The 25,908-nt window shown below is 44.2% G+C and overlaps 1 protein-coding gene across 3 annotated transcripts in view; it reads right to left on the reverse strand.

Annotated features, from left to right (window-relative positions):
- Positions 1 to 433: 433 nt before the first annotated feature.
- NPLOC4 (NPL4 homolog, ubiquitin recognition factor) overlaps positions 434 to 25,908 on the reverse strand; it is a 64,235-nt gene continuing 38,760 nt past the window's right edge. For all 3 annotated transcript variants that reach the window (XM_053289723.1, XM_053289725.1, XM_053289724.1), the window contains 5 exons: positions 9,517 to 9,588; positions 7,442 to 7,537; positions 5,844 to 5,960; positions 2,900 to 3,002; positions 434 to 2,404 (listed from right to left, as the gene is read on the reverse strand). In XM_053289723.1, the coding sequence (XP_053145698.1) occupies positions 2,247 to 2,404; positions 2,900 to 3,002; positions 5,844 to 5,960; positions 7,442 to 7,537; positions 9,517 to 9,588 (546 nt within the window). In that variant the 3' untranslated portion in view covers positions 434 to 2,246. The remainder of the gene's footprint in view (positions 2,405 to 2,899; positions 3,003 to 5,843; positions 5,961 to 7,441; positions 7,538 to 9,516; positions 9,589 to 25,908) is intronic.

Here is a 25,908-nt window from a genome sequence, read left to right on the forward strand (position 1 = left end):
TAGACGGTTACTAGAGTGAGCACTCAAGCAACAATTCATCTAGAGCCGCTCCAGACACCCCTGGGTGAACTGTGTATTTCTTGCTTAGTGGAGTTCTGAAAAAATGCAAATGGCTTGTAGAAACTTTACCCAGCATTGCTAGATCTTTCTCTAGGCAAAGCTCTATCACCTTGAGCTGAAGTGGTGCTGAAAAATCCTATCATTTGCTCCCCCTCCTACACCTATCAATGCACATTGGTAAGCATGGTCAGTATTACTGGGATTTGGGAAGGTTGGATCAGGAGGTTCTCATGAGATACAATGTTCTTAATACCCAACCCTTTTCTGGGAAAAGATCTACTAACGCAAGAGATACTCAAGTGGAAAATGGATGGGAGAGAATGAGATGCAGGGAGGAAAAAGAAAGGGAAACAAAAGGAGCAGGAGACTTCCATTTCAGATGCTTTTAATAGATTTTTATTTGCAGGGCTGCTATTCAGTTCACTCCAATCCAAACCAAACACACACCTCTGCAACCAATCGAACCAAGAGTAATAGCAAGAGCGGCTACAGCCCAGTGAGCTCAAGAAATCTAGTCAAAACACAAACCCAGAAAAGGAGAAAGAGTTGCACGCCCTGTCAGCACTAACAAGGGCCAGATGACCAATCATATGATTTGAACGTGTGAAGGACAAAGCCCGAGAGACTTCTGCCACAGGAGGCAGAAACCACATCAGTCATGGCAGCTGTCTGGGACCCAGGCTTACATGCCCATAATGGAAACTGGGGTGGAGGCATATTTTGCTGTAGCAAGTATCTAAAAAGATAAACTGTGGAAGGATGCTCTCAATCCACATAACCCAACAGATTAAAATACCTTGCTTGATGAATCTGCCTGGGCAATAATAGGCTAGTTAAGTGTAGAAATGGTATTGCAGCCAATGTGCTTTAACCGATGACATTGTTGGCCAAGATGCTGGGAACTTTTGGAGAATGAAAGTACATCTCTGCACAGCTCAAAAACTGGAGGAGCTCACACATCCAAGGAACTATGGAGCTTGGGGGCACTGTCAAGATGTGGTTATGGGAACAGCAGGCAGATGTACGTTCTTGAGGCATGAGCATTGCCAGGGTCTCAGCCATGATATCCCTGGGTCATGGTGGAGTAAGAAAGTTCCTTTCAAGATGCCAACAAATGTGGCTGTGCCATGCTGGGATGCTATTCGAGTCATTAATAGGCACATGGAAGGTACTTGAGGTTTTTCCTGCTCACAGCTACAAATACCAGGAAACACCTTTATATAGAAAGGGATGATGCATGGAGATCTGGGGCAAGTTAATTTCATGTGAACTATTGCCTGTCCAATCCCGACTCAGCCAAGATGGTTTTGCCAAGATCCTGTTTGTTGCTTCCAGACCAGGAAGTCTGCTGGTCCCCAAAGCCTGATTTAGCAAGGAATGATCCTCTCTGTTGCCCAGCCCTAGACAAGAAGCACCAGGAAACAGCAGTCAACAGATCACTTCAATCTACTGTCATTATGGCTAAGCTGGACAAGAAGTGGGTCAACAGGCAAGCAGAGAGACCCCTGCAAAGTTGAGGAGGGCGCTCTCTCCCCTCTCCAGTGCCCAAGTGCTCTGGGGCTTAGCCTGGGACTTAGCCTGGGGCTCTCGGCCACTGTATGTTCTGTCACTGCAGGGCGCTTGGTTTGGAAGCGATAATTAGAGGGTGGACCGAAGTGACTCAGGACCCAGCCACCGGGAGGCTAAATGCAAAGCATGCCGAGAGAGCGATGTTAGGTAAGCCCGCCCTTGAGGACCAAGCCTCCCTTCGACACTGCTGCCTAACCTCACTCACTGGCTTAAGGCTGGGGAAAGCATGTGGCATGCAAGCGAGCAGGGAGCATGGCCCCCACACCCATGCACCTGCAGAGCTGATGAGCCACCCGTGTGACTGCAGCTCAAAGGGAAATATGACCTCTGGTTTTGTACAATACTGAGAGCAAAGAAAAGATGAGGCAGCAGCACTGGGCAGAGGGGCCGAGTCATCTTCACCCACTAGGATCTCCAGCTCCCACAGCAAACTGCCACCATCCGAATGGCACCGAGTGCCCATGATGTGGGTCACTCTCTCCCATTGCCTGCTCCACCCTGCCCCTCATGGTGCATCATCCCAGGAGGAAGAACAGTCCCGCCTGGCTTAGGGTTTGCCTCTGTATTTCTGCCAGTTGGTCTGTAATGGCCGCCCTGACTGCCAAGCCAGATGGGGCCTAGCTACGTGGAAGGCTACACATCTCGCAGTGATCGGTGCCTGGCTGGTTCATGAAGGTGCAGTGCTGACAGGCCCACATGGAAGAGGTGGCAGCATGCGTCGAGCCACCCATGGCACCGTATTCTTGGAGTCCTGGCAGCTGCACACCAACTGTACCTGCAAAGACAAAATACAGCAAACAGGAGAGGATCAGAGAAGCTGCAAAAGCACTCATAAGACCTTCACCGAAATCTGACAGAAACTGGCAGGTTTCTGTAATAAATACAGGGCCTCCCTTGCACACTAAGCCATATTTCTGCTTCCCCCCCCCGCCCGCTGCAGGTTCTGTACAACCCTACCAATGTCTTCAATGATATAACCTTCACTCCCTTCTGTACACTAGAACAATCCACTTTGCTGGTAAGGGTATGGCACGAATGCAGGGATAATAAAGTACTTTGCAAATGCTTCGCCTTCTTGACCAGGCAGAGTGCCATCACTGGAAAAAATGCCCAAGACTCCCTCCTCACTGATCTCTCTGAAGTGACTGAGGGGGGTTGGGGTCCAAATTGCAACACAGTGCAACATATGGCAGACAAATCAAAGCTCTCCAAGATCTCTGCAGTGAGGTGCCTCTATTCTGTATCAAAAGGGGAAAGGCAGAAGACATACTGCAAAGCTGTTCAATGGTGGCCCATTGCTCAGATTTCTTCCAAGTCTGTGCCAGCTCCTCATTCCGGGTCCTTACTGCTTCTAGCAACAAGCTGATGCTATCCTGAAAGAGTGAGGACAGATCACAGTTAATCCCATTCACTTTTATTTTGTTTGTTTGTTTGTTTGTTTGTTAAATTTATATCCCGCCTTTACCCTCTTCAAAGCTGCTTCCACCCCACTAATTGGAGTGATTCGAAACAGGATCGTCCATTTAACTGTACGAAGACAGTTTTGCGAATAATAATTTGCAATCCATCCACTGGCTGTGCTCTCCATAACCCACCATACCCCTTCGACCCACCCTCACATAATCTCAGACTGTTTTAAAGCCAGGGTGGACACGAAAGACAGCCCTGCAGTTCAGTTTTCAACCTCCAACAACAGTATGCCACCATATCGGGTGTGCTTTCTCTCTTCTCCTTCCAACTTTCAGGGCCAGCAGTCCTAAGAGGCAAGAAGAGGGCGAGCTGTACACAGGGCCAGCCCTCTCATTCAGCATGGGGAGGCAGTTGTCTCAGACAACTGATGCAGAGGGGTGAGCAGAGCCAACCCATCCCCATGAGTGCCATTTCACCGACCTGACACTCTCCTCCTTGGCCTGCTCCCTCACCGGCCTGCTGCTGCAGCTGTTCCTCCATGCACTTGGAACAAGAGCTGGTTGCTGGGGCAGTGGAAGAGGGGCTGTCAGTGGCCCCTTCAACGTGCCCCACACCCCCTTTAAACCAGGGGTCAGAAGGGCTCCCCATCGGATCCCTGCAGGCTTTGACTCAAGGGGGTAGAAGGCTGCTGGCAGCCTCCCCTCCTCACCCCTGCTCTTTAAAGCATGCCAGGGGGTGGGGCAGGTCCCGGCGAGGGGCTGGCATTTGGCACCTCACCTCAGCTGACCAGAGACTTTGGATTGCCCCTTGCATCCCCTGTATCGGATACAACCCTGCACAGAGGTTTCCACCTGACTTACACAGCAGTACTATGGTGGCGACATGCATGGGGCTCCCCCCACTCACCGACGGTTAAAGGGCTATTGGCCAGAGCACCACACACACAGCCAATGCGGTGAAGAGCTGCATTTGTGGGCAGGGAACTGGCGGCATGAACAGCCCCAAGAGCAAGAATAAGAAGGTGACAGCAGGGAGGGTACAGTTGAAGTCTGGCATTTGCTCACTGTTATTGGTGCCAGCTAAGAAGCAAATGGCATAGCTGGACTAAGGTAACTTTTCCGGAAGGAAGCATTTTGTGCTCCAAACAGCAGAGGGTGCAAGAGGCCAGTCTAAGATGAACTGAATGGAAACTTTGCAGAGACCCCAATACCTGTATGTGGTTCGTATTCACAAATACATCTCCCCAATTCAAAACAGCAATCTGACCTCAAGAGAATTAAACTGAGAAATACCTCTTCCCTCTTCACTGGTTTCATTCCTGCCCATTCTCCCTGCCCCCTGCTTTGCAGTAAACCTGAACTATAAAGAGAGAGAAATCTGATTGGTCCTGATCTCCAGTTGCCCACTGGCAGCCCAGCTGTTCTGCACATGCTTGATGTGTGCAATTCCCAAAGCCTCTGGAAAACACATGGCTTATTTTTCTTCTCCCAGTGTGTATTCCCCCCCCCCCAAATGGGAAAAAAGTACCAGGGTGCAGTGCCTTGTATGCGGCCAGATTCTAGCTGCCAAGCCAATAAAAGGGGGTGTGGGCATGAGGGAAGAGGCAAACAGGAAGTTATTGGCCTGAGTAAGATTGGGTGGCTGATCTTGCAATCATTCACAACAGGAATGTTTGAATCAGAGAATTTAAAAACATTTCCATTTGTCAGAGCCACAGCCAAGTTGGCTCCTTTTAAACTGAAAAGACATTGTTGCAAATGTTATTGGTATACTACTCCAAAGTACTCTCAACTCAGCTAAGACTGCTCAAAACTCAAATCCGTTGAGTAGCTTTGTTAGCAACTAAAGAGGGGCTTCAAAAACAGGGCAGCCTCTGGTATCTTAGAGGAAGCTTTTGCCAAACTAACTGAAGCATGCAGCCTATCTCCAGGGCTGACAGGGGCAGGCGGCCGGAGAGCTGGTACAAATCACCGGGGCCCAGAGGTGCAACTATGTTCCATATGTTTTTGTCTTGCCTCCTGCTGCAATCCTGCGCCCGTTCCACCGCCACTACGAGGCTGAAGTGCTGAACTTTAAAATAATTCTAGCCGCCATGTGTGCAGCTTGTTGGGTGGGAGGTGAGCCAAGCACACGCACACATGCACCCGCCGTGGCAGCAGGCAGAGCAGGAGCGAGCGAGCGACTGCTGAGCCTGACCACCTGGCCCAGCGGCCCTTGAGAACTGTGAGGCGCTTCAGCGTGCCTGCGCAGTTTGAATCGAGCGTCAACGCTCGATTCAAACTGTGCAGGAGTGCTGGAGCACCTCACAGTTCTCAAGGGCTGCTGGGCCAGGTGGTCAGGCTCAATGGACACTCCTGCTCTGCCCGCCGCCGGAGTGCTTGGCTCACCCCCCACCCCCCTGTGTTCCCTCTAACAGGGATCCCCAAATGTTGTTAACTACAACTCCCGGCATCCCCAGCTGCAGTGGCCATTGGCTGGGGATTATGGGAATTGTAGTCAACAACATCTGGGAATCCCCATTAGAGGAAACACTGCCCCCCACCCCTTGGCCGCGCACATGACGGCTAGAATTATTTTAAAGATTGGTGGTTCAAGCTTGTGGTGGCAGCAGCGGCGGGGGGTCCTCATGGCGGCGGCAGAAACAGCCTGAAAATTTTTTTTCGCCTGGGCCCAGACCTGCTCTCAGTGGCCCTGCCTATCTCCACACATGCAGGATCATTTTTTGTTGTGAGGCCAGGAAAGCTTAGCTCTCCTTGTGAGCCCCCCATGACAGCTGCCAGAATAGCTTCCTATTGGTTACATACCCTTAAAGGCATGACTTCATTGGTGACCAAGAAGAGGAGCAGATGGAAGTCTGAGATGATGTCAAGGAAAACAGAGGAGGTGTTCTGGGACAAGTATGTAGCCAGACTATGAAAGTCCTGTAGAGATTGTAAAGAGAATAAAGTGTTTAGTATTCCCATGATTTTTATAATAATTCTATAATGATTTCTATAATTCACATTAGTCAAATCCAAGCATCCCTTGCCATTTGTCAGAATAGATAGCTCCACTGTCTACCAATATCTTTCAGATGCCCTCGGTTACTCTGGTAAGTGAAACTCTGCTGGAATGCTGTTAAGTTGTCTCAGACATGTACCGTATGGCATGGATCCATTACCAAGTCAGATAGCAATTCTGCTTATCTGGTTGAAGCCAGCTCAGTGAGGGGATAGGGAATAGGATACCAGAATTCTTGGTATCGGGGGGGGGGGGGGGAATAATGGAAAGCACCGTCTGGCTTTTACCAGCTAAAGATGCTAATTCAGAGTAAGCCTGCAGAGCATGAAGGGGAAAGTGCACTGGGCAACATACAGGCAAGTTAAATCATGACCAACTTAAGTGCCATTAGTTTCAATGGGGCTCAGTCATGACTTAGTCTGAATGCTGCCTACCAGTTTTCTCACACATCTGACAGTCTCATCACAACCACAACAGGCTTGCAACTCCTTTCTGTACAAAACAAGGCATTCTCTACAAGATATCAGAGCAATCAGCAAAATGAAAGCACAGACTACCTGAGAGTCTGGAGAAGGCTTACTCTTGTGGGCATCTAGCTCACAATCCTATCTCTCCAAATGCCCAACAACAGATGATCGAGAAGTGCATAAGTGCAGCTATGGACAAATCCATCACTTGTCCTTTACACTCAGTTTCTGACCAGAGGCTCAAGGACACCCCAAGTGTAAGGCTGTATCTCTGGTCTTTCCTGACTGACAACAGTTGCCAGGGTAACTAAAGTGAAAAGCAGAGAGCTAGGCAAAATGGTTTCTCAACCCAGCAACTCATCAATATCCCCACAGGCACAGAAGGCAGCAGCTCAAATTCAGGCAACAAATAGAAAAAGCAAGCCAGACTGCTTTCCCTCTCGCCAAGCACGGTCCATTTTCATAATATTCACACTTTTCTTCAGCTGTACACTGCAGATATATATTTGTTCAAATAGTAAGCAAGAGAAAAGCTGAAGATACACATTAAAGTATATGTGCATTGGCGAGAGATATTACCAGAATAACAAAACCTACCTTTTTTTGCTTTTACACTTAATGTCTATATTGCAAAACTACTTATAGTCATTTGCATAAGCTTTGTTCTGACTTTTGATGCACATACGTTACAGTAAGAATTCTACTTATACAATTATGTGTAATTTCTTCCCACTGAACTGTTCCACCCATACACAAATTCAGCACACAAAGAGAAAGTAGAAATTACAGCTTTTTGACTGCTTAGCATCTGTAACCAGCCCAGGAAGTTTTTGTGTGGTTTTTTTCTTTGCACATTTTCCTAAAATCTTTAAATACTGGAAGTATTTCAATTCAGTTGCATAGAGCTACCCCTCCCGACCATGACTTGGCCTTACCTGAGTTTCTCCCAGCACATCACGGTTCTCAATAGGGAATGGATTTTGAGAAATAGAAAATGTGTAAACTGGATCCTTGGGAAATGTAGTAGTAATCTTTAAAAACAAACACAGGAGAGAACTATTCAAAGTACAACCCAGACACTGCTAGAAAATAAACCAGATGTATGGCAGATATAGGTCTCTTCTTAGAAATGAAGAGAGCCAGCTGGAAAAGGTCAAGAGGAGAGACTATGAAGTGAAGCTCCTAAGGTTTACATACATTTTATCTAGACCCTCCTTGTTTTTCCACATGAGAGGCTTCAGCATGCATTGCTAAACATACTCAACGTAACAAAGAATTCCATTTCAAACAGGAAGACTAATTCAGAAATATTCAGGACAGCATCAGCTGGACTATTATCTGGCCTTCCTTCGTAAGAACATAAGAACAGCTGGATCAGGCCCAAGGCCCATCTAGTCCAGCATCCTGTTTCTCACAGTGGCCCACCAGATACTGCTGGAAGCCACAGGCAGGAGTTGAGGGCATGCCCTCTCTCCTGCCATTACTCCCCTGCAACTGGTTCTCAGAGCCATCCTGCCTTTTGAGACTGGAGGTGACAGGTATTGCTAAGGTTGCTGGATTCGAACCTTCAGGAGTTCAAGCTCCTGCTTCCTTTCTCCCAGAAAAGCAGCACTGCATATTTTAAAAATAATTACTATAATAAACATCAGGACAAGACCATTCTCTTCTGGAGGACTTGAGTGCTTTGCTAATGTGAGGCAGCTATACCTTTTGCATTCCTACTGATTTGGCAAGAGTGAGGTCATGCCTGCTGATCCTACACAAGTTGCCCAAGGCAGACTAATATCACAGGTTGTTTTATTTAACATGGAGATGTTGTCATATCCCAGCTGTGATCTATAGAGCTGGAAGCCTTACTAACAAAGGGCTTTTCAATCAGGCATCAGCACAATTTGTAACTGACACCAAAGGTGCAGAAACAGCTCAAGTTAATAAGAGAATAATTTTAAAACACTAAGAATTGTGCAGAAATTCAGTTTTATCTTTTTTTCAGACTCCTCCTAAGTACATGTTCTGTCAACCTGTTTTTATCTTAATTATACCCCAAGTAGTTCAAAAAACAGATGCCTTTGCTACTTGGATAATAAATATGTTTCAGAGCTGTCAATTGGAACACAAAATCTGCAGGCTCACCATAATGGCTACCATTGTTGCAAAAGGCAGCATCTCGCTGCATGAATCAGGCGTTAAATGCCTTCAGCCCCAAGTCGACTCTCAGCAGCAGCACAGAAATATGGACATGGAGGAACAAGTGCTAATCTGCAGCCCACATTAAAGGCTGACACAGGGAACCTCTTTTGATTCAGTAACAGACTGGTACAACAACTACCCTGCTGATGAACTCTCTACCTTACACAATTCTGCCCAGTAAAATGTCTCCTTTATTTTATTATTTTAAATGCTACATTTGAGGACTGTGGAAATATTTACCAACCAAGAGTATTAGCTCTTTGCTATGGAGATACTGTACACATACACATCCTGGACATCGCTCCAGAAATAAGCCCATTTCCCCATGGAAGGGAGACTGCCAATGTACCACTGCTGGGCTCTCTTATGCAAGCTGAAGGCTCTGCTAATGGCAATGGAGATGCCACAGGCATTCAAGCCTTGTCTGGCTCAGTCACTATGAACAGCAGACTGCTTAATCGGTCCTTTGAAAGGCACAGTAGACACTTGTTAACAAGTTCCTGGTGATGTAATCCCAGCCTCTCTCTGGGGAGTGACAATTTCTACTCATCTAAAGGATACATGTCACTTCATAAGAGCAATGAGATGCTCCAAGCAGCACCTAACGGGGATGCTAAATGCTTCTCCTCAGGTTTCAAATCACCACTGTCCCAAAATAACACAGAAAACAAGTTGTGAGCTGCTTGTTGATACTTCCAACAAGGAGGAGAGGAGAATAAGAAACAAAAAGGTGGGGATTCCAGTTTCAACTTTGGGATGATTTTTGTCCCATTTCTATTTCCCCCTGCAAAATAAGCAGATAAGCAGAAGGGATACTTACATCTATGATGAGGTACTCAACCGGGAGTGGACGAGCTAGCTGAGTGATCTCATTGCCAAATTTGTCTATATCCTGAAACAACAGCAGTCCACAGATTAGACAGAGTGATTAGTGCAGAACTGCTAAGGAGCAGCAGATGGAGTGAGCAATTACAGACATTAGTGGGCCACCTAGCACCCACTGATGGCTAGAATATCTTGCAAAGAATGCTGCACTAAGTGGACCTTGATCTGATCCAGCAGGGTACCTGATATATTTTTAAGAAAGAGGACATATTAGGATCATCCATCACTGGTTAGCCTGTACTCTAACTACACATATTTCTCAACAATACATTCTTGTTACACACTCCATAAGGATTCTGGTTTGTTTGTTTAGAAAAGTAGACCATGCAAAAATGAAGCCAACCCTCCTGTGCAGTGGATGTATCTGTGGCAAAATAAGATGATGTTATAGGAAATGGTGTTTGTGTAGCAGATTAAAGCTTTTGTCTCAGAGCTAGGTGAAACTTAGTTCACATGATTTATACCTGCCATACATTATCTTAGGGCCAAATTTGATGCAATGGGGCAGCAATGTTGCTTGTTCGTGCGTCTGTCCCATTCACGAAACATCCATGCAAAGTCTTATTTTTAAACAAGAGAAGAGATGCATGGGTGAAAGGAGATGAATCCTCAGTCTTACTACCTTGCGCTCCCAGTGCTTCAAGCACTTTTCTCCTAGATCAGCTCCCACAATGGAAATGAGGTAGGCTGGGAGACAAGTGTCTGAAGTGATGGAGCTTGGGAAGGGTTCCACCCCCTTCATCTGTATGTTCCTTTCCCCATTTTTTTTTTTTAAAAAGACTATTAAAATCAGTTTCTTCCCCACTGAACCCCTACTTCATACATGAACAGAAACATGAACAAACAAATGAATCTGCCCCCATCATATCCAGTTTGGCCCTTAATCAGTGAGAAAAACTGGTCAGATGTACTTCTGCTAAGTATCTGAGATCACCGGGAATTTCCATTCTCTGTGAATGTTTTCAGATTAGAGGAAAGGTGGACACTTATTTGTCTGAAGCAACTCGACTGCAAGCAGATATGTCTTGCTCTTGGCAAATACAAAATTTCCACAGATGTGAAGAAAGAAAAGCTTCAGTTCACCAAAAGGGGGCTCCCCTACATATCCAGTCTGACAACATCTCTTCCTATCCTAGCTTAACTAGGGCTCTGATCCTGCCCCCCACCAACCCAAAAGCAGAGAAGCCAGGCCATACATTTGTGGGTATCACACACCTGGATAAGGTTTGCTAAACCAACTATGAGGCATTAAAGAATTACTGTGTTCTTCCATAAGGCTCAGAGAAGCCAAGCCACTAGCCCAAGGCCATGCACGAAGGAAGTGGCAAGGGGAAAACACACACACACACACACACACACACACCCCAACCATCCATCCATCCATCAGCCTAACACGAGAGTGTATTGCCTTTGTATCACAACAGTTCAGCAAGCAGCACACACAGCTTTCTTGAAGCCACAGATCTAAATCTTCAGTTTGGTCTCATTCCTCTGCACAGTCAAAGAAGGAAAATCCCAAGCAATCCTGCCACCCTTTCTTTAAAAGGCACAGAATCTGCCCAAACCTAAACTTGTTTCACTTTGTCTGATGAATTGAATGCAGGTTCAATTATGGGAGGGGAAAATGGCCAGCATATGTTCATTAATCACAAAGTGACAATTAGACCTGATTTATGTCAAACACACCATGCTCAAACATTGCTTCAGAAATAAATTCATAAGAACAGACACTTTTCATTAAAGATTCTGCTAGTGGGGGTTGTATTTTCCACCTAAATCACCACTTAACACAATATAAATCATTCACAGACCTGTATAAATTATACATTTGTAATTTCCAATCAGAGACCTTACATAAAAGTTTACATTCACTAAGCTTTCAAAAGCAAATGTGGCTATGAGGCAGTTCCCAAGGACAAGTACTCGGACACTGCTGTCAATCTGCATCTTTGATTTACTGCCAGGAGAATATGGGGCGGGGGGGGGAGAGAGACACACACACTCCTCTGCATTGCAAGTGGGAGGGAGTTGTCTGAGATGACACTGGCTCCCCAAAATGATGTAGCCAAGTGATTTGGTCATAACCACAACTCTGAAGACTGCAGGTTTAAATCACAATTTGCCTCATTTTTTGGACTGTTGCCTTCTTCCAAACAGGAATTATAAAAATCCAGGTCACATGAACTCATTTTAAATACATTCACAGTTTGATTCTGATTTCCAACAAAAGTGAAGTAAGTAGCTTGCAACACATACACCCCCATCCGACCAACCCCAGCTCCTTCAGCTTCCAAGTGTGGACTAGATCACATCAGCCAAGATACCCAGATGTGGTGCTGGCCACGATCATTCATGTGCTGTCAAAAAAGAAAATGGTCTGAAGTTCCGTTCCCCTCTACCTCATGCTGATTGCCCATTTTTTGAACAATCCTAAAATCTTTCCCAGACTCAGACTGACTGAAGTTCCCCACCTGCAATCTTATTGATATGAAGTTTGGTGACAAGTCATTGAGGACTGCTAAGTTCCAGAACAAGGGGGGCACTTTTACTCCCCTCAAAATGAATAAATCAAATATTTTAACATTTTCTCCATTACTAGCTGCCAAAGAACTAGAAACACACCAAGTTTGATCATTCCAATTTTGTGTGGAAGACGACAAGTAAGTATCATTCTTCTTTGGAGGAACGAAACAGCTGTTTATGACTGGAAAACACGCAGCATAATTATCACCAATCTCTCCTTGTGTAGGAAAATCCATGGCATGTCCAATCAGATACCTGCCCAAACGTGATAAGCCAGTAAGCCCCCAAGGCATTATTTAAAAGAAGATGTTGATTAGAGAGAAAAATCTTACTTCTCATTTCTCAAACAAGACAGGCTCTTTGGTACAGTGATGACTGCTCAGGGCCTTGTACCTTTTGATAATCATCATTTCATCACATCATCATTTCATTTATTTATTACGATCCACGACTAGCCAGCAATTACAGGAATCAACAGTTACAGGCAATTGTTACTAGCTGAGCTTATTCTATCCGGCTCCCAGAAGCCTCCCTGTTAACAGCTGCATCGCCAGGCTTGGAGATTGCGTTTTTGCTATGCTCAGGAGCTGCACCACAATGTGAGCTTCCAGTTTATGTTATATATGGAGACAAGTCGCTTAGTAGGCAGTGAACTGGCATTTGGGCTGCAAGTAACACAAACTGCAAAGGGGATTAGCTTCACACCCCCTCTCCCTATGTGGGGGCCCAGCTAAGCAGACTCCAGAACTAGCTATTGCGAGTTATCTGGCATCTGAGGTCATTTTGGACTTAGGATGAACTCTAAAAGTCCTCTCATCCTCTCACAAGAGAGACAACACCTGTTGCTAATGAAGCAATTAGGCAAGGAAGGGAAAACAGAAGCGCAGCAGCAGCCTCCATCACAAAAGGGGTGAGTCTGTGACGTAACTTTGAAAAGGTGCACATCGAAACTTTTGATAGAATTACTATAGTGTGAGCGCTGTAAGATATTCCCCTCAGGGGCTGGAGTCGCTCTGGGGAGAGCATCTAGGCTCCAAATTCCTTCCCTGGCATCTCCAAGATAGGGCTGAGAGGGCTTCCTGCCTGCAACCTTGGAGAAGCCGCTGCCAGTCTGTGAAGACAATACTGAGCAAGATGGACGCATGGTCTGACTCGGTATATGGCAGCTTCCTATGTTCCTTCCTATGTTCCTACTGGGAGAGTCAGTCTCAACACAGGATATTCTTTGACACACCTGTGTACTCTAGTTTTCATTACAATCAGCCTTGCATACAATAGGTTATTCACACCCCGTCCTATCCAGGAAGGACGATCAGACACAATGCATTCCATGCCAGCCAGCCTGGGCTCTTCTATTCTGCAAAGTATGACAAAAGAAATATGCCTCCAAGGCACATTTTGGGATATAAGTATCCCTGACTCCATGACCCAGTATGTCCCCCTTTCCATCCTACTGGGGACTCCATCTTGTGCCCCCTTGTCCTTCCAACTCGGGACTCCAACTGCAAAACATCTCAGTGCTCTCTTGTGCTTTACACCTGGGACTCCACCGCAACTAGACTCCAGCAGACCACCTTGGTGTTTCCCTCTCCATTGGTGCCACCCAAGCTGAAATCACTACCTGGATTGGTCAGTGTGCCCTTCCAGCCATTGTCCCTAGCAGGCATAGAGATCTGGGCTTGAGATATCTATCTCATGGGCATCCATCCTTTCACTAACCTCTGCAACCCTCCTGCCTTCCACCTTGCTGTCCCTGAAGGATGAGAGTCTCCCGCTACCCGAAGCCTTGTTGCCTAGAGACAGGTACAGTATAGTGGTTGTCCGGCTCTCAGGACCCCAATCTATCACTTTGATCCAAACTTTCCCCCTTCCCCTCTCTTGCCCGCCTGGGAATTTACACATAATCTGGAACTGTAAGATAAATGTGCCTTACAATTGTCTATTTTAAAACATATTTGTATGGCCTTTACGTTAGGGCCACCTAGTAACGTAGTCTTATTGCTTTTATTCATTTTTCTTACAATGAACTCCTTTTTGTTAATTAAAACCTCTCTCTCAAGCCAATTTTCTTGAGTTCAGACACTTGCACAAATTAAAACTGCTTGGAACTACCTCCCCTTTTGAGCTAAATTCCCCACATTTGCCTGCACTGGGGGTGCTGACCAAACACCCCTGAGGCAGTTACATCAACACAATATACCTTAAAATACTCTGCTACTAAATAATACTGAAGAATACTAAGACTACCAACCCACCACCAGAACACCACATGTACCTTACATAACATAAGGGTTAAGCATTTGTTTCCTGATATTACAAGCAGTGGAGCAAAATTTGGCCACATAGTAGGTAATCTTAGCATCATAGTCAGAAAGGAGGAGATTTATAGGAACATAGGAAGCTGCCATATACTGAGTCAGACCATTGGTTTCGCTCAGTATTATCGACACAGACTGGCAGCGGCTTCTCCAAGGGTGCAGGCAGGAATCTCTCTCAGCCCTATCTTAGAGATGCCAGGGAAGGAACTTGGAGCCTAGAAGCTCTTCCCAGAGCGGCTCCATCCCCTAAGGGGAATATCTTACAGTGCTCAAACTTCTAGTCTCCCTTTCGTATGCAACCAGGGCAGACCCTGCTTAGCCTAAGGGGACAAGTCATGCTTGCTACTACAAGACCAGCTCTCTTCCCTTGAAAAAAGTCATCCGGCTGGCCTGAACAGTAACAAAATTGGACCAATCAGGAGAGAACATATATCTCTATAAAATACACAATAAAGTAATACATGTGTTACTGACTTGATCATGCCTGAGCAACAGAGACACAGCCATTGGGAATACGGAATAGAGCCAGCATGGTGTAGTGGTTAAGAGTGCTGAACTAGGACCGGGGAGACCTGAGTTCAAATTCCCCATTCAGCCATGCTACTAGCTGGGTGACTCTGGGCCAGTCACTTCTCTCTCAGCCTAACCTACTTCACAGGGTTGTTGTGAGGAGAAACCTAAGTATGTAGTACACCGCTCTGGGCTCCACTCTGAGAAAGAGTGGGATATAAAATGTAAAAAAAATAAAAAATAAATATAATACGGCATAATCTACCCTCCAAAACAGCCAAAGGCAACACATTTAAAAGGGCCAAAGTAAAGGCATGGCAGAACTTAGGGAAAGTAAATTTGTATAAGTAATTAGCCAGGGATAAGATTCGTCTAGGATTTCCTACAACTACACATTGTGTAGTTTGTGCTCTGTCCTTTTGAAGTGCAATATCCCAAAGGTGCTGGTGAACTGATTCTTTGGCCTTAAGAGGGCCTGTACAAGCCAGGTCTGAAAATGGGAGACCATAACACCGAAGTTTCTTCTCCATCACATTTTCCCATCTAGAGGAAAAGTTATCCATTAAGGTGAGGTCACCCAGCTATCCATTAAGGTGAACACCAAAGCAGAAGTCTTCAACTGGGATGAACCAAGTTTTCATTTTAAGTAAAGCATTTGGTACGCAATGTGGAACACCAAGAATAGATCTAAGGAACTGGGACTGTATCGCCACCAGAAAGTGAAAATTTGAGTATATAAAAATTTGGCCACCATACAATAATTAAGATGTTACCTTACCCGGAAAGGCTTTCACCGCTGCAGGTATATACTTACCTCCCCTGGAAAAATAGAATCTAGACAGCACAGTTGCACTTCTATGTACACCTTGAGCAACATGAGCCTTCCAGGAGCCATTTGATTGGAAAACCACCCCTAGATATCTGTAAGTTTTAGCCTATTCTGTTTCTTGGCCATTAATCTGCCATCTGTGTTTGGAGTATTTCTGTATCTGAGCTACAGCAGAAGTGGGAGATGGAAATACTTTGCTTGATGAGACCGAGTTCCTTGAAAGCCAGTCTCTTCCTTTGGGAATGTCTTCACCGCACTTATATGGAGGAGCAGCAGATGCATTCATACAATGCAACCAAACCCCATAGTCCTCCACAGAATGTCAGCCTGTGTTCATCGTATTGGTCAGGTATGGAGGGATCATGGGAGAAAGATTATCTTCCTTTTCTAGGAACACTGCCCATGCTTCTGGTCGCGTCATACAGCACTTAGCCAGCAGCACATGAACAGTGTTTGTGTGGGCATGCCCTCAGACTGCAAGGAGTATCATCAAATCCAGTAATGGCAACTTGCAGGCTTGTCCCGTTACAAAACGAACATGCACCACCACACATATAATTAGCCCATCTGGAACTCATCTTCAAATCTAATTAAGTTCCAATATGCAGAAACATTTTTCCAGCACCTGTTCACTTTCATCTGCCCCTCTGGGGATTTTAATGTTAGATGCTTCTCTCTCTCTTTTTTTAAATAAGTCAGCTTGCTAAAATCAGAAAGACATTCCACTAATCTTGTTATCAAACAGAAGCTTCCCTCTTCCCACTGCAAGAGGCATCTGTAAACCCCTTCCCTCACAAAGAGGTAGGTACCTCTGATCCCATGACCCTTCCCTCCTGTACTATGTTATTGGGCAATTACATTTTTATAGGCATTAGCGAATGTCAAGCTGGGAGACTGCTAGGGAAACAATGCCTTCATTGCCAATTTGGCGGCAATCACGGCCTTCACACGTGTGGTTGTGTTATTGTAGCACTGGATTCTCACCACCATGGAATGCCATATGGTTTGTTGACCAGCGGTGGCTCCATAAAGAGGACAGCATGGAGTTAAGAGTTACATCTATTTGAGAGCTGGACAAAACTCAAGGAGCAAAAGAAAGAGACAATGAATCACATTGGACAGGGGTAGATTTGCCTTGCAATTAGCATGTTCTTAAAAACACAAGTTGACCTTAAAGCAGAACCACTTTTGGCTCCAAGCTGGGAAATGATTAATCCATCACAGTACCAAAGCAAAGTCTGAATATGAGACTGTGGAAGCATTTGGCTAGTCGTTCAAATCCTTTGGGGTCATATAGGGGCCAAATAAATTAGAATTTAAAGTCATGAACTAAATTGTCCAGCAAGATTCTCTGTCAGTCTGGAGACAGTCAAACTGGCAAGTGTGCCTTTTATTCCATGGGATCAGAGGACTTCTACCGTGTTCTCAAGCTGTCCGTTTCCCATGTGTTCTGCTGCAATCTTTGCAAAGTAGACAGTATGGTCCACATTGCATCCTGGGATTTATTTCTGTCTGTACTCCAATTTTCTCTCTCTCCCCCACCCATCATGTAAAAGCTTGTACCTTGTGAAAGAGGATACAAATGTTTTAATCATTCACGTGATTATAAGCCTGGTATTGAATTTTGCCTTGTCATTGTTCCCCCACCCTCCTCATTTACTGAGATTCTCTCTTTATGATGAATGTGCAATTACAGCCTCCCACTCAGCCATGATGTTCATTTCATCTGCTAGTTTCTTTCAAAAAAGTTTAAAACTCACTTCAGCAAAAGCTACTTCATGATTCCCTCTCAAGGTTCACCACTCCTCTCTCACCTTGAGAAACCAGGGGACACGTAAACACAACTTTCTACAAGTAACTCTTATCTAGATTTAGGGGATAGCACCCAGACTAAGCTGGTCAGGACTGTCTCACTGAAAATAATGTCAGTCATAAGTTAATGAGACAAGCTAGCCATTCATGACCGATTTCAATGCTCCTTAATTATGACTTCGTCTGGATGCTATAAACCCAAACCTGCAAATCTAGCAGGATTGAATATGTATATATGGGGGAATATACAAAGGTTTGTTCCAGGACAGGCAAGGACAAAACTGAAGAAAAGAGCACTAAGAGTGTCTGTCTTGACACATCCTTGTCAAGAATGGTGTCCATTCTGCTATTAGATACCATTTATATGGGGATTCCTTTCACATCATCCCATCTGCTCTAGCTTTGTTTTTGTGCAGAGAAAGAAGCTGGTTCTTTAGCTTGTACAGGAGGTTTCTCAGTCACTTCTACATACTTTGGTAGGAAGAAACTCACTTATCACTACAACTGGAGTAAGAGCTTAGGTTCAAGTTCAGTAGTTGATCTGTAACTCCTCTTTCACTGAGCTGACAGGAGATTTCTGCCTCTTAACAAGTCTTCTAGCTTTGGTATGGGAGCCAAACAAGAATGGCAAGAGTAGGATAATCATCCAACTTTTGGTTTGATACTTTAATAGTCACTTATTGCTTCAGGTAGATAGAACACTATGGTGAAAAGAACAAATGTAGATCAAGTAAGAAATTTACTCCTTAAAGTATCTGTTTTTCAGGATTCTGTAGTGTGTAGATTTATGGATTCTTCTGATCATAACACTGCTTATAATTAATCATTGCCAAACTACGCATGCAGAATCAGTCACTTCTTTAATATAAAATTATCAATATGTAGTTATTAGCATATTTGAAAAATGAGTGTATGACAGCACTAGACAGGTGCTATAGAAGAACTTCCTCTTCCTAACAAGCCAAGACAAGAAATCTCTGAACATTCAGGATGCATCTGTGTGTCTAAAGCCCATGGCTAATTCTGGCAGGAACATTTGTGCATTTAAGACTGGGGGTGGGGGTGAGAAATGTTCTCTGAAAACATGAAATTGCCAGGAGATAAACGTGGTATCACACTAGAATTAAGATTTAGAGATAGCAATAGCATTTGGCTTTGATCTATGGCTGCAAGATGAAAAAGAGAAGAGTGAAACAGAGGTACCACCAGAAGGGTACCTTCTGAATCAACCAAGGTCCTTCCTGTCTAGCAAACAGTAGCTCAAAAGCAAGGTATGATGGTGATATCCACCTCTGCTGTTCATCTCTAGCATCTGGTAATCAGAAATGCCTCCAACTATCACGGTTAATGGCTAGTAGCAGACTGAATGACATAATATTGTAAGCCTGTGGGCGGAGTTTGTCTCCTTTTAGCTTTTGTGCAATGTTTAGTTTTTAAGTGCTTTTGATTAATATTTTTATTAGCATCCATGAGCTTGTCTAATTCTCACTTCTCAACCTCTAAAGTTAAACTAATTTCCATCACAACATCCTGTGGCAATGAATTTCATACATTAATTACACATTGTACAAATTAATATAAGGAATTGTGATACTTGCTGATCTATTTTTAGTCCCATTTCTAATAATTCCCAACAATGAATTTGCCAGTGTCATAACTGGGCCACTGAGGTGAAATTTTTTTCGTTTAAATTAAAATATTTACATTGCGCTATTTTATTTTATTTTAACTCAACGACTTGAATCAAAGAAGTTTGAAGGAGGTTCACCAATTTTACAGATGCCATAAAATTGGGAAAGAATACTACTACTAAGACTCTGGCAAAGAAGATTAAAATTCAAACATACATTCTAAGTTTTATCATTTTAGCTTATCTGGAATATGATTAGTGTATCATCCTAGTGCTCCACAGGTAAGAAGTTGTTTATGCATGACTGGAAACAGGAAGCAACACACACATACACACCCCTACCTCTCTAAGCACCTCACAGTGCTGTTCCAGTGTTGAGGAGGGCTGAAGAGCCAGCAACCCACACTGGCCAGTGGGAGACCCTGCCCTGAGGAAGCCCTATTTTCATTTCCAGAAGGGGTGGCTAGTTCTCAGAGTCACTGCAGCTCCAACAATGCAAAAGAACAGCAGCAGATACGAGCAGCTGGAACATCTGAAAGGCTGGGAGGGAGCAACAATTAACATCTATTTCCCTCCAACCACTCCAGCACAGAAGAGAACTAAGATCTCAGTAACTAATACTGGCCAATTAAAAGGCTTTTTATTGTTTGGTTTTGTAAACAAACTTGTAAACTGCTTTAAGTATGTATTAGTGTAGAAAAGCAAGATGTGTCTTATGTAATAAACAACACATAAGAGAGATACCAACTGGATAACTAGACCATAAGCAATAAAACAGAATTCAGCCTAGATTACAGAAAAACAAAAATGCAACCAATACACACACACACACCCCTCTCTACCTTAATTTCCACTAGTGTCATAATTATTTCATATTAACCATACAAAGGAGGAGAGCTGGTCTTGTGGTAGCAAGCATGACTTGTCCCCATAGCTAAGCAGGGTCCATCCTGTTTCTCCACCTTGAAGCAAGGATTGAGCTAAAAAGGTACACAATTCCTCACAGTTGCATTAGTCTTTCTGTATAATCCATGGATTTTTTTTAAAATCACCTTTTGAGAATCTATCTATCCCACTCTACTCTAATACACAACTTGGTGAACGAGACATAAAAAATCTCCAGTCATAGCAGAGCACATAATCCAGTACTGTCTGGAACCAACTACTGTGTCCTTTGGGCAACAACATATTTATGTTGTTGCCCAACATAACTTTCAAGACTGCCCAAGCTATCCATCTATGACCCAGATCAGTGTGCCAGTACCAATAGACAACACCGGACCATGCAGCAGCAAGGCAGAGGAAGATGGATGGATGGACGGGTCGGTCAACCAAAGAGGAGTCAGCAGGGCCACTGAGAACAATTGTTGGGAATAAATAACCCTATTTGAGCTCCGTCCTACTTGTGTCAGTTAGGTAATTTCCAAATTTCCTTTTAAAAGTGTAATTAAAAATAGAAAGAATACTGGAGAATAATGAAGACTATAAAGGGTTTTTTATATGAGGCAGGAGGGACAACTGTCTGTGGCAATGAAAGACAAAATAAACCTCAAAGAATCAGCAGGAGGTTGGAGCTAGAAAGTATGTAATATTTTACAAGCAAAAGGCAAAGTGGACACTGAAGGGCATTGCCAAAAATCTCCTCAGAAAGTTTAATGCAAAAGCCAATAAAGCGAGTGGCCTGAGGACATATGATGCTCTGCTGGAACTAAGCAGTTCTGGTCAATGCCTGGATGGGAGACTAACTTGGAAAACTTCATATATGTTGCCTTGAATTCCACCATGGAAGAAAGGTGGGCAGGGCACAAATAAAATAAATGGCAACTCAGAACCCAGTGCTACTTTGCAGAAGTTGGGGGTGGAGAAGAGAAGAGGTTCAGCTAGTAATATAGCATTTGCTGGAACCAGACATCTTGAAAAATCCATGGTTCTAAACTAAGAAGCTTTCTACCTGGCACCTCACCTCCCTGGGAAAGATTATCAGGCTACTAATTTCCCCCCACAGATTGAATAAAAATGCTGCTGCTTATTAAGCATTCATAACTCAGAGAAGGAAGACAACAATCCCAATAGGTCCTTAATAGAAAGTGCTCAACCTTCCAATGTTGCCACTAGAATAAGTTGACAGGATGAAACCTTATATACCAGACTGTATGCTGGTACTAAAATCTAGTACCTGGCAATTCTTCAGGCAGGCATGCCATAAGAGGCGGTAGCAATAGCCCAAATGCAGAAATCATATCCAGTTAGCCTCCTACACAAGGGGCAAAGTCCCTTTTGTGACCCAAGTGCCATCAACAGTCTTTAATCTTTTACCAACCCCAAGCAATTTCCTGGACATTAGAACATCAATAAAAACATAAGTCAGTGCAAAGGATGACATCTCTACATCGGTGCTAAGATCATAGGTATTTTTCTAAAGTCAACAAGGGAACAGAGTCCTGCAAAAGTACTAAACCTCAGTTACTTTGAATGCTTCAAAGGATCCATAAAATTCAGATTCCCTTTGGATTTTTTTTTTTTTTTTGGCACATTGCATTTGATGGAATGTTGAGACATCCATGAAATAAGTCTAGGGCTGGAGTCCTGTGGTGCAGCAACCAACTTCAAGAGCATACCGCAGCCTGAGACTCACAGGGGTGCCCAATAAGATGACAGCTAGATAATGGAAAGTCAAACTTGGCAGACTAGCTGAACACTGCTTCAGGAAGGAGAGGAGGTGTTTGTAGCACTCAGAACACACACACACACACACACACACACACACACACACACACACACAGAGCTGTAAATGTGAACTGAAAATTTACATATATGCCAAACTGCAGGTTTGTCCAGCACTCATAGGATTAAATGATTTCATCTGACTGTGCTATGAAAATGAATGCCAATATACAAGAAGGAACAGCTGAAATCCAGACAAATTCAGCGTTATGCTAAATGTAGTTTAAGAGGCACCACCACTGGCCTCTCTCAAGAGATTTCTTTCTTTCCCCTCTCTAGGAAAAACTTCTAGTCTCAGTCTCCAGTGGCTACTTGATATAGCACTATAAATGAATATAGGGCTCAGTTCAATTTGGCAGTTCTCTGCTTAGAACTACCAGCCTCACAAGAGCAAAATACACTCCTGACTTAAAGGAGACAGAAATAGAGAACATTGATTGGGGGGCGGGGGGGGGTGTCTTCTGATGTACGAGGCACACCCACATCTTCTGCATTCTTGAAAACAAGCAAATTAACTGTTTGTTTATTTTTTTAAATCACATTTTAATACTGCCCAAAATGCGAATTAATACTTAAAATATTAACCTAATGTTATTATCCATTTTAGACGGAACACTTTGCCTACGTATACATATATGAAAGGGAAGAAAATGGCTAGTTGCAAGGCACCGGTATAAAGGCAGTACAGGTGAAACTCGGAAAATTAGAATATCGTGCAAAAGTTCATTAATTTCAGTAATGCAAATTAAAAGGTGAAACTGATATATGAGACAGACGCATTACATGCAAAGCGAGATAAGTCAAGCCTTAATTTATTATAATTGTGATGATCATGGCGTACAGCTCATGAAAACCCCAAATCCACAATCCCAGAAAATTAGAATATTACCTGGAACCAAGAAGACAAGGATTGTAGAATAGAACAATATCGGACCTCTGAAAAATATAAGCATGCATATGGATTCAGTACTTGGTTTGGGCCCCTTTTGCAGCAATTACTGCCTCAATGCGGCGTGGCATGGATGCTATCAGCCTGTGGCACTGATGAGGTGTTATGGAAGACCAGGATGCTTCATTAGCGGCCTTCAGCTCTTCTGCATTGTTTGGTCTCATGTCTCTCATCCTTCTCTTGGCAATGCCCCATAGATTCTCTATGGGGTCAGGTCAGGCGAGTTTGCTGGCCAATCAAGCACAGTACACTGTATGCTTTTCGGAGGTCCGATATTGTTCTATTCTACAATCCTTGTCTTCTTGGTTCCATGTAATATTCTAATTTTCTGGGATTGTGGAATTGGGGTTTTCATGAGTTGTACGCCATGATCATCACAATTATAACAAATTAAGGCTTGACTTATCTCGCTTTGCATGTAATGCGTCTGTCTCATATATCAGTTTCACCTTTTAATTTGCATTACTGAAATTAATGGACTTTTGCACGATATTCTAATTTTCCGAGTTTCACCTGTACTGCTTTCAGAGCTGTCACTGGTGGCCGATTACAAGGTACTGGTTATAACCTATAAAGCCCTAAATAGCTTAGGCTCTGGGTATTTAAGAGAATGTCTTCTTCACCATGAGCCCCACCGCCCATTAAGATCATCTGGAGACCTTTGTCGACAGTTGCCACCAGCTCATCTGGTGGCTACTCAGGGATGGGCCTTCTCCGTTGCTGCCCTGAGGCTTTGGAATGCGCTCCCTGTTGAAATAAGAGCTTCCCTATCTCTGACAACTTTTAAAAAGTCAATCAAGACACATCTGATCATCCAGGCTTTTCATTAAGTTTACAGTTTTAATACTTTTAACTTGTTTTAATGTTTATATTTTGTTTTGATTTTTTTTAAAAATTATTGTGAACTACCCAGAGACAAGTTTTGGACAGTATAGAAATTAGTTAAATAAATGAAAAATAAAGCTAATTGGCCCTCTAATCTGGAAACTTAAGTCAGCGGGTACCATATTTACCAGAATAGAAGATGACCCTGAATTTAAGACAACCCCCTTTAAAAAAAAAAAGAGGTTAAATACAGGTTATACCTGTATTTACCCAAAAGGAACAGCACTCTGAATATAAGATGACCCCTCAATTCCTTACATCAAGCAACTTGGAAAAAATCTAGTCTTCGATTCAGATAAACACTATACTTCCTTGTTCCGTTGGCTACAGAAAGAACAGCAATTCAGCAGACTACTTTGGTTCTGGTTCTGAAAACTCCTAACTTTTAACACTAGGCTAATCCTCTGGCCCTTTAACACTATGAATTGAGCATCCAAATATGGTCAAAAGCCTTGCCGCCAATGCGGTCTTTAAGAAGCCAAGATCAAGAGAGTGGTAAAGACATAAAAGTCTTCCAGAGCCAGAGGCCTCAGGAAAAGCTGGGGCAAACCTGGTTCTATTGGTTTTCCTGTTTTTGCGATACTTAAGACATGGATGAGTCACACTTGTTCTCAGCGGAACCAGCAATGGCTGGAACATGCTGCCTTGGGTACAACAGCATCAGGCCCTGTCCCACAAATTCATGCCGATACACACCACACAAGGATGGCTTGAGAGAGAAGAGGCCAGTTTTTCCCCTCTCTAAGCACCTCTTTGCTCACCGAGGCCCTGCAGCCAGTAATGCTTTCAACAGTTTTTCCGAGCTGTGTGGCTTTGATCCCAATATGGGCTTCTATTTGCACAGCAATTCCAATTCAGACAAGTTTCTGAAACTGTTTTCCAAAAGTAAAGAAACAGAAGACCTGGACCACATACCTTATGCAACGAGCAGGCTTTTGGATAGGCACTGCTTCAAGTCTCTCTAATTTTACCTCTTCTCTGACTGCAGGAGCTTAAAGACATCTGTTCTTCTACACAGCTCACGGAGACAGAGCTTCAATAGCTTCTGCTGTATTAAACTGCTTCTAACTTTGTGAGATAAATGTACTCCACATTATACAAATATTAGCTCTTGGGGCACATCCAATACATTTCTAAAAGACCTTTCATTGGAGTGCAATACACAGACTACAACTTCTCTCTAATACAGTTCTTTTCTTATTTTGTAGAAGAATAGTACTGCTGGCTTGTAAGAGCAGGCTGCCAAGAAGGACTAGAGCATCTTAAGAGAGCAACCTTTGAAAATCATGACGTCAATAATTTATTATTTATAATAAAGTTATAAGAAGTTAGAACTAGCTTATTGACCTCCTCCTGTTCAGGGCATGTTAAGAACCAACTAGCTTAACCTACGCAGAGCATCTGTGCGCTAGTACTTGATTGCTCCCTTCATCCCCTGCCACAGCTCCCCTTCCGTCAGAGATCGCTCCACCCTCACCTGAGCTGCACTCCTGCTCCTCCTCCTCCTCCTCCATCTGGTTGCTTCCATTCTCCATTCCATTCTTGATCACTCCTCCATCCCTTGACTCCATCCCCCTCACCCCTCTTGTTTGCAGCTGCAGCGTTCTGGCACCTGTTGGCGAAGCTGCAGCCCACTATCCCCAGAGACCTCCTCACCCTCACCCAAGGTCCGCTCCTCCCTGCAGCGGCTGACCGGGCCCTTCCTTGCTGCCACCATGGCCGCTCGTTCCCCTCAGGCTGCTGAAAGGCCCAGGCCGGTCCCTTGCCGGCCTGCCTGCCTCTGCCAATGGCCTCAGTAGCCCCAAACAGCAGCCGTGGTTGACTGGGCCCTTCCTTGCTGTCAATAGGTGCTGCCATTGCTGCTTGTTGCCCTCAGGCTGCTGAAAGGCTCAGGCCCATCCCTTTCTCCTCCTCCTTTCTCTCTTCCCCTCCCTTCTTTCTTTCTCCTCCACTCGCTCTTCCCCTCTTGTCTTTCTTCCTCTCCCTTCCCGAGTTCAGATCTTGTTTCCTCATCTAATTCACACAAAGGCAGTCTCCTTCTCCTGAAGAGGCTCTTTCTTCCATCAAGACCTCTCTCTTTGCCAACCCCTGCCCACTATCCTATTTATTTATTTATTTGTGTATTTATTTATTTATTTATTCCTCTC

The sequence above is a fragment of the Hemicordylus capensis genome, chromosome 2 (assembly GCF_027244095.1).
Source record: "Hemicordylus capensis ecotype Gifberg chromosome 2, rHemCap1.1.pri, whole genome shotgun sequence".
Lineage (NCBI taxonomy): Eukaryota > Metazoa > Chordata > Lepidosauria > Squamata > Cordylidae > Hemicordylus > Hemicordylus capensis.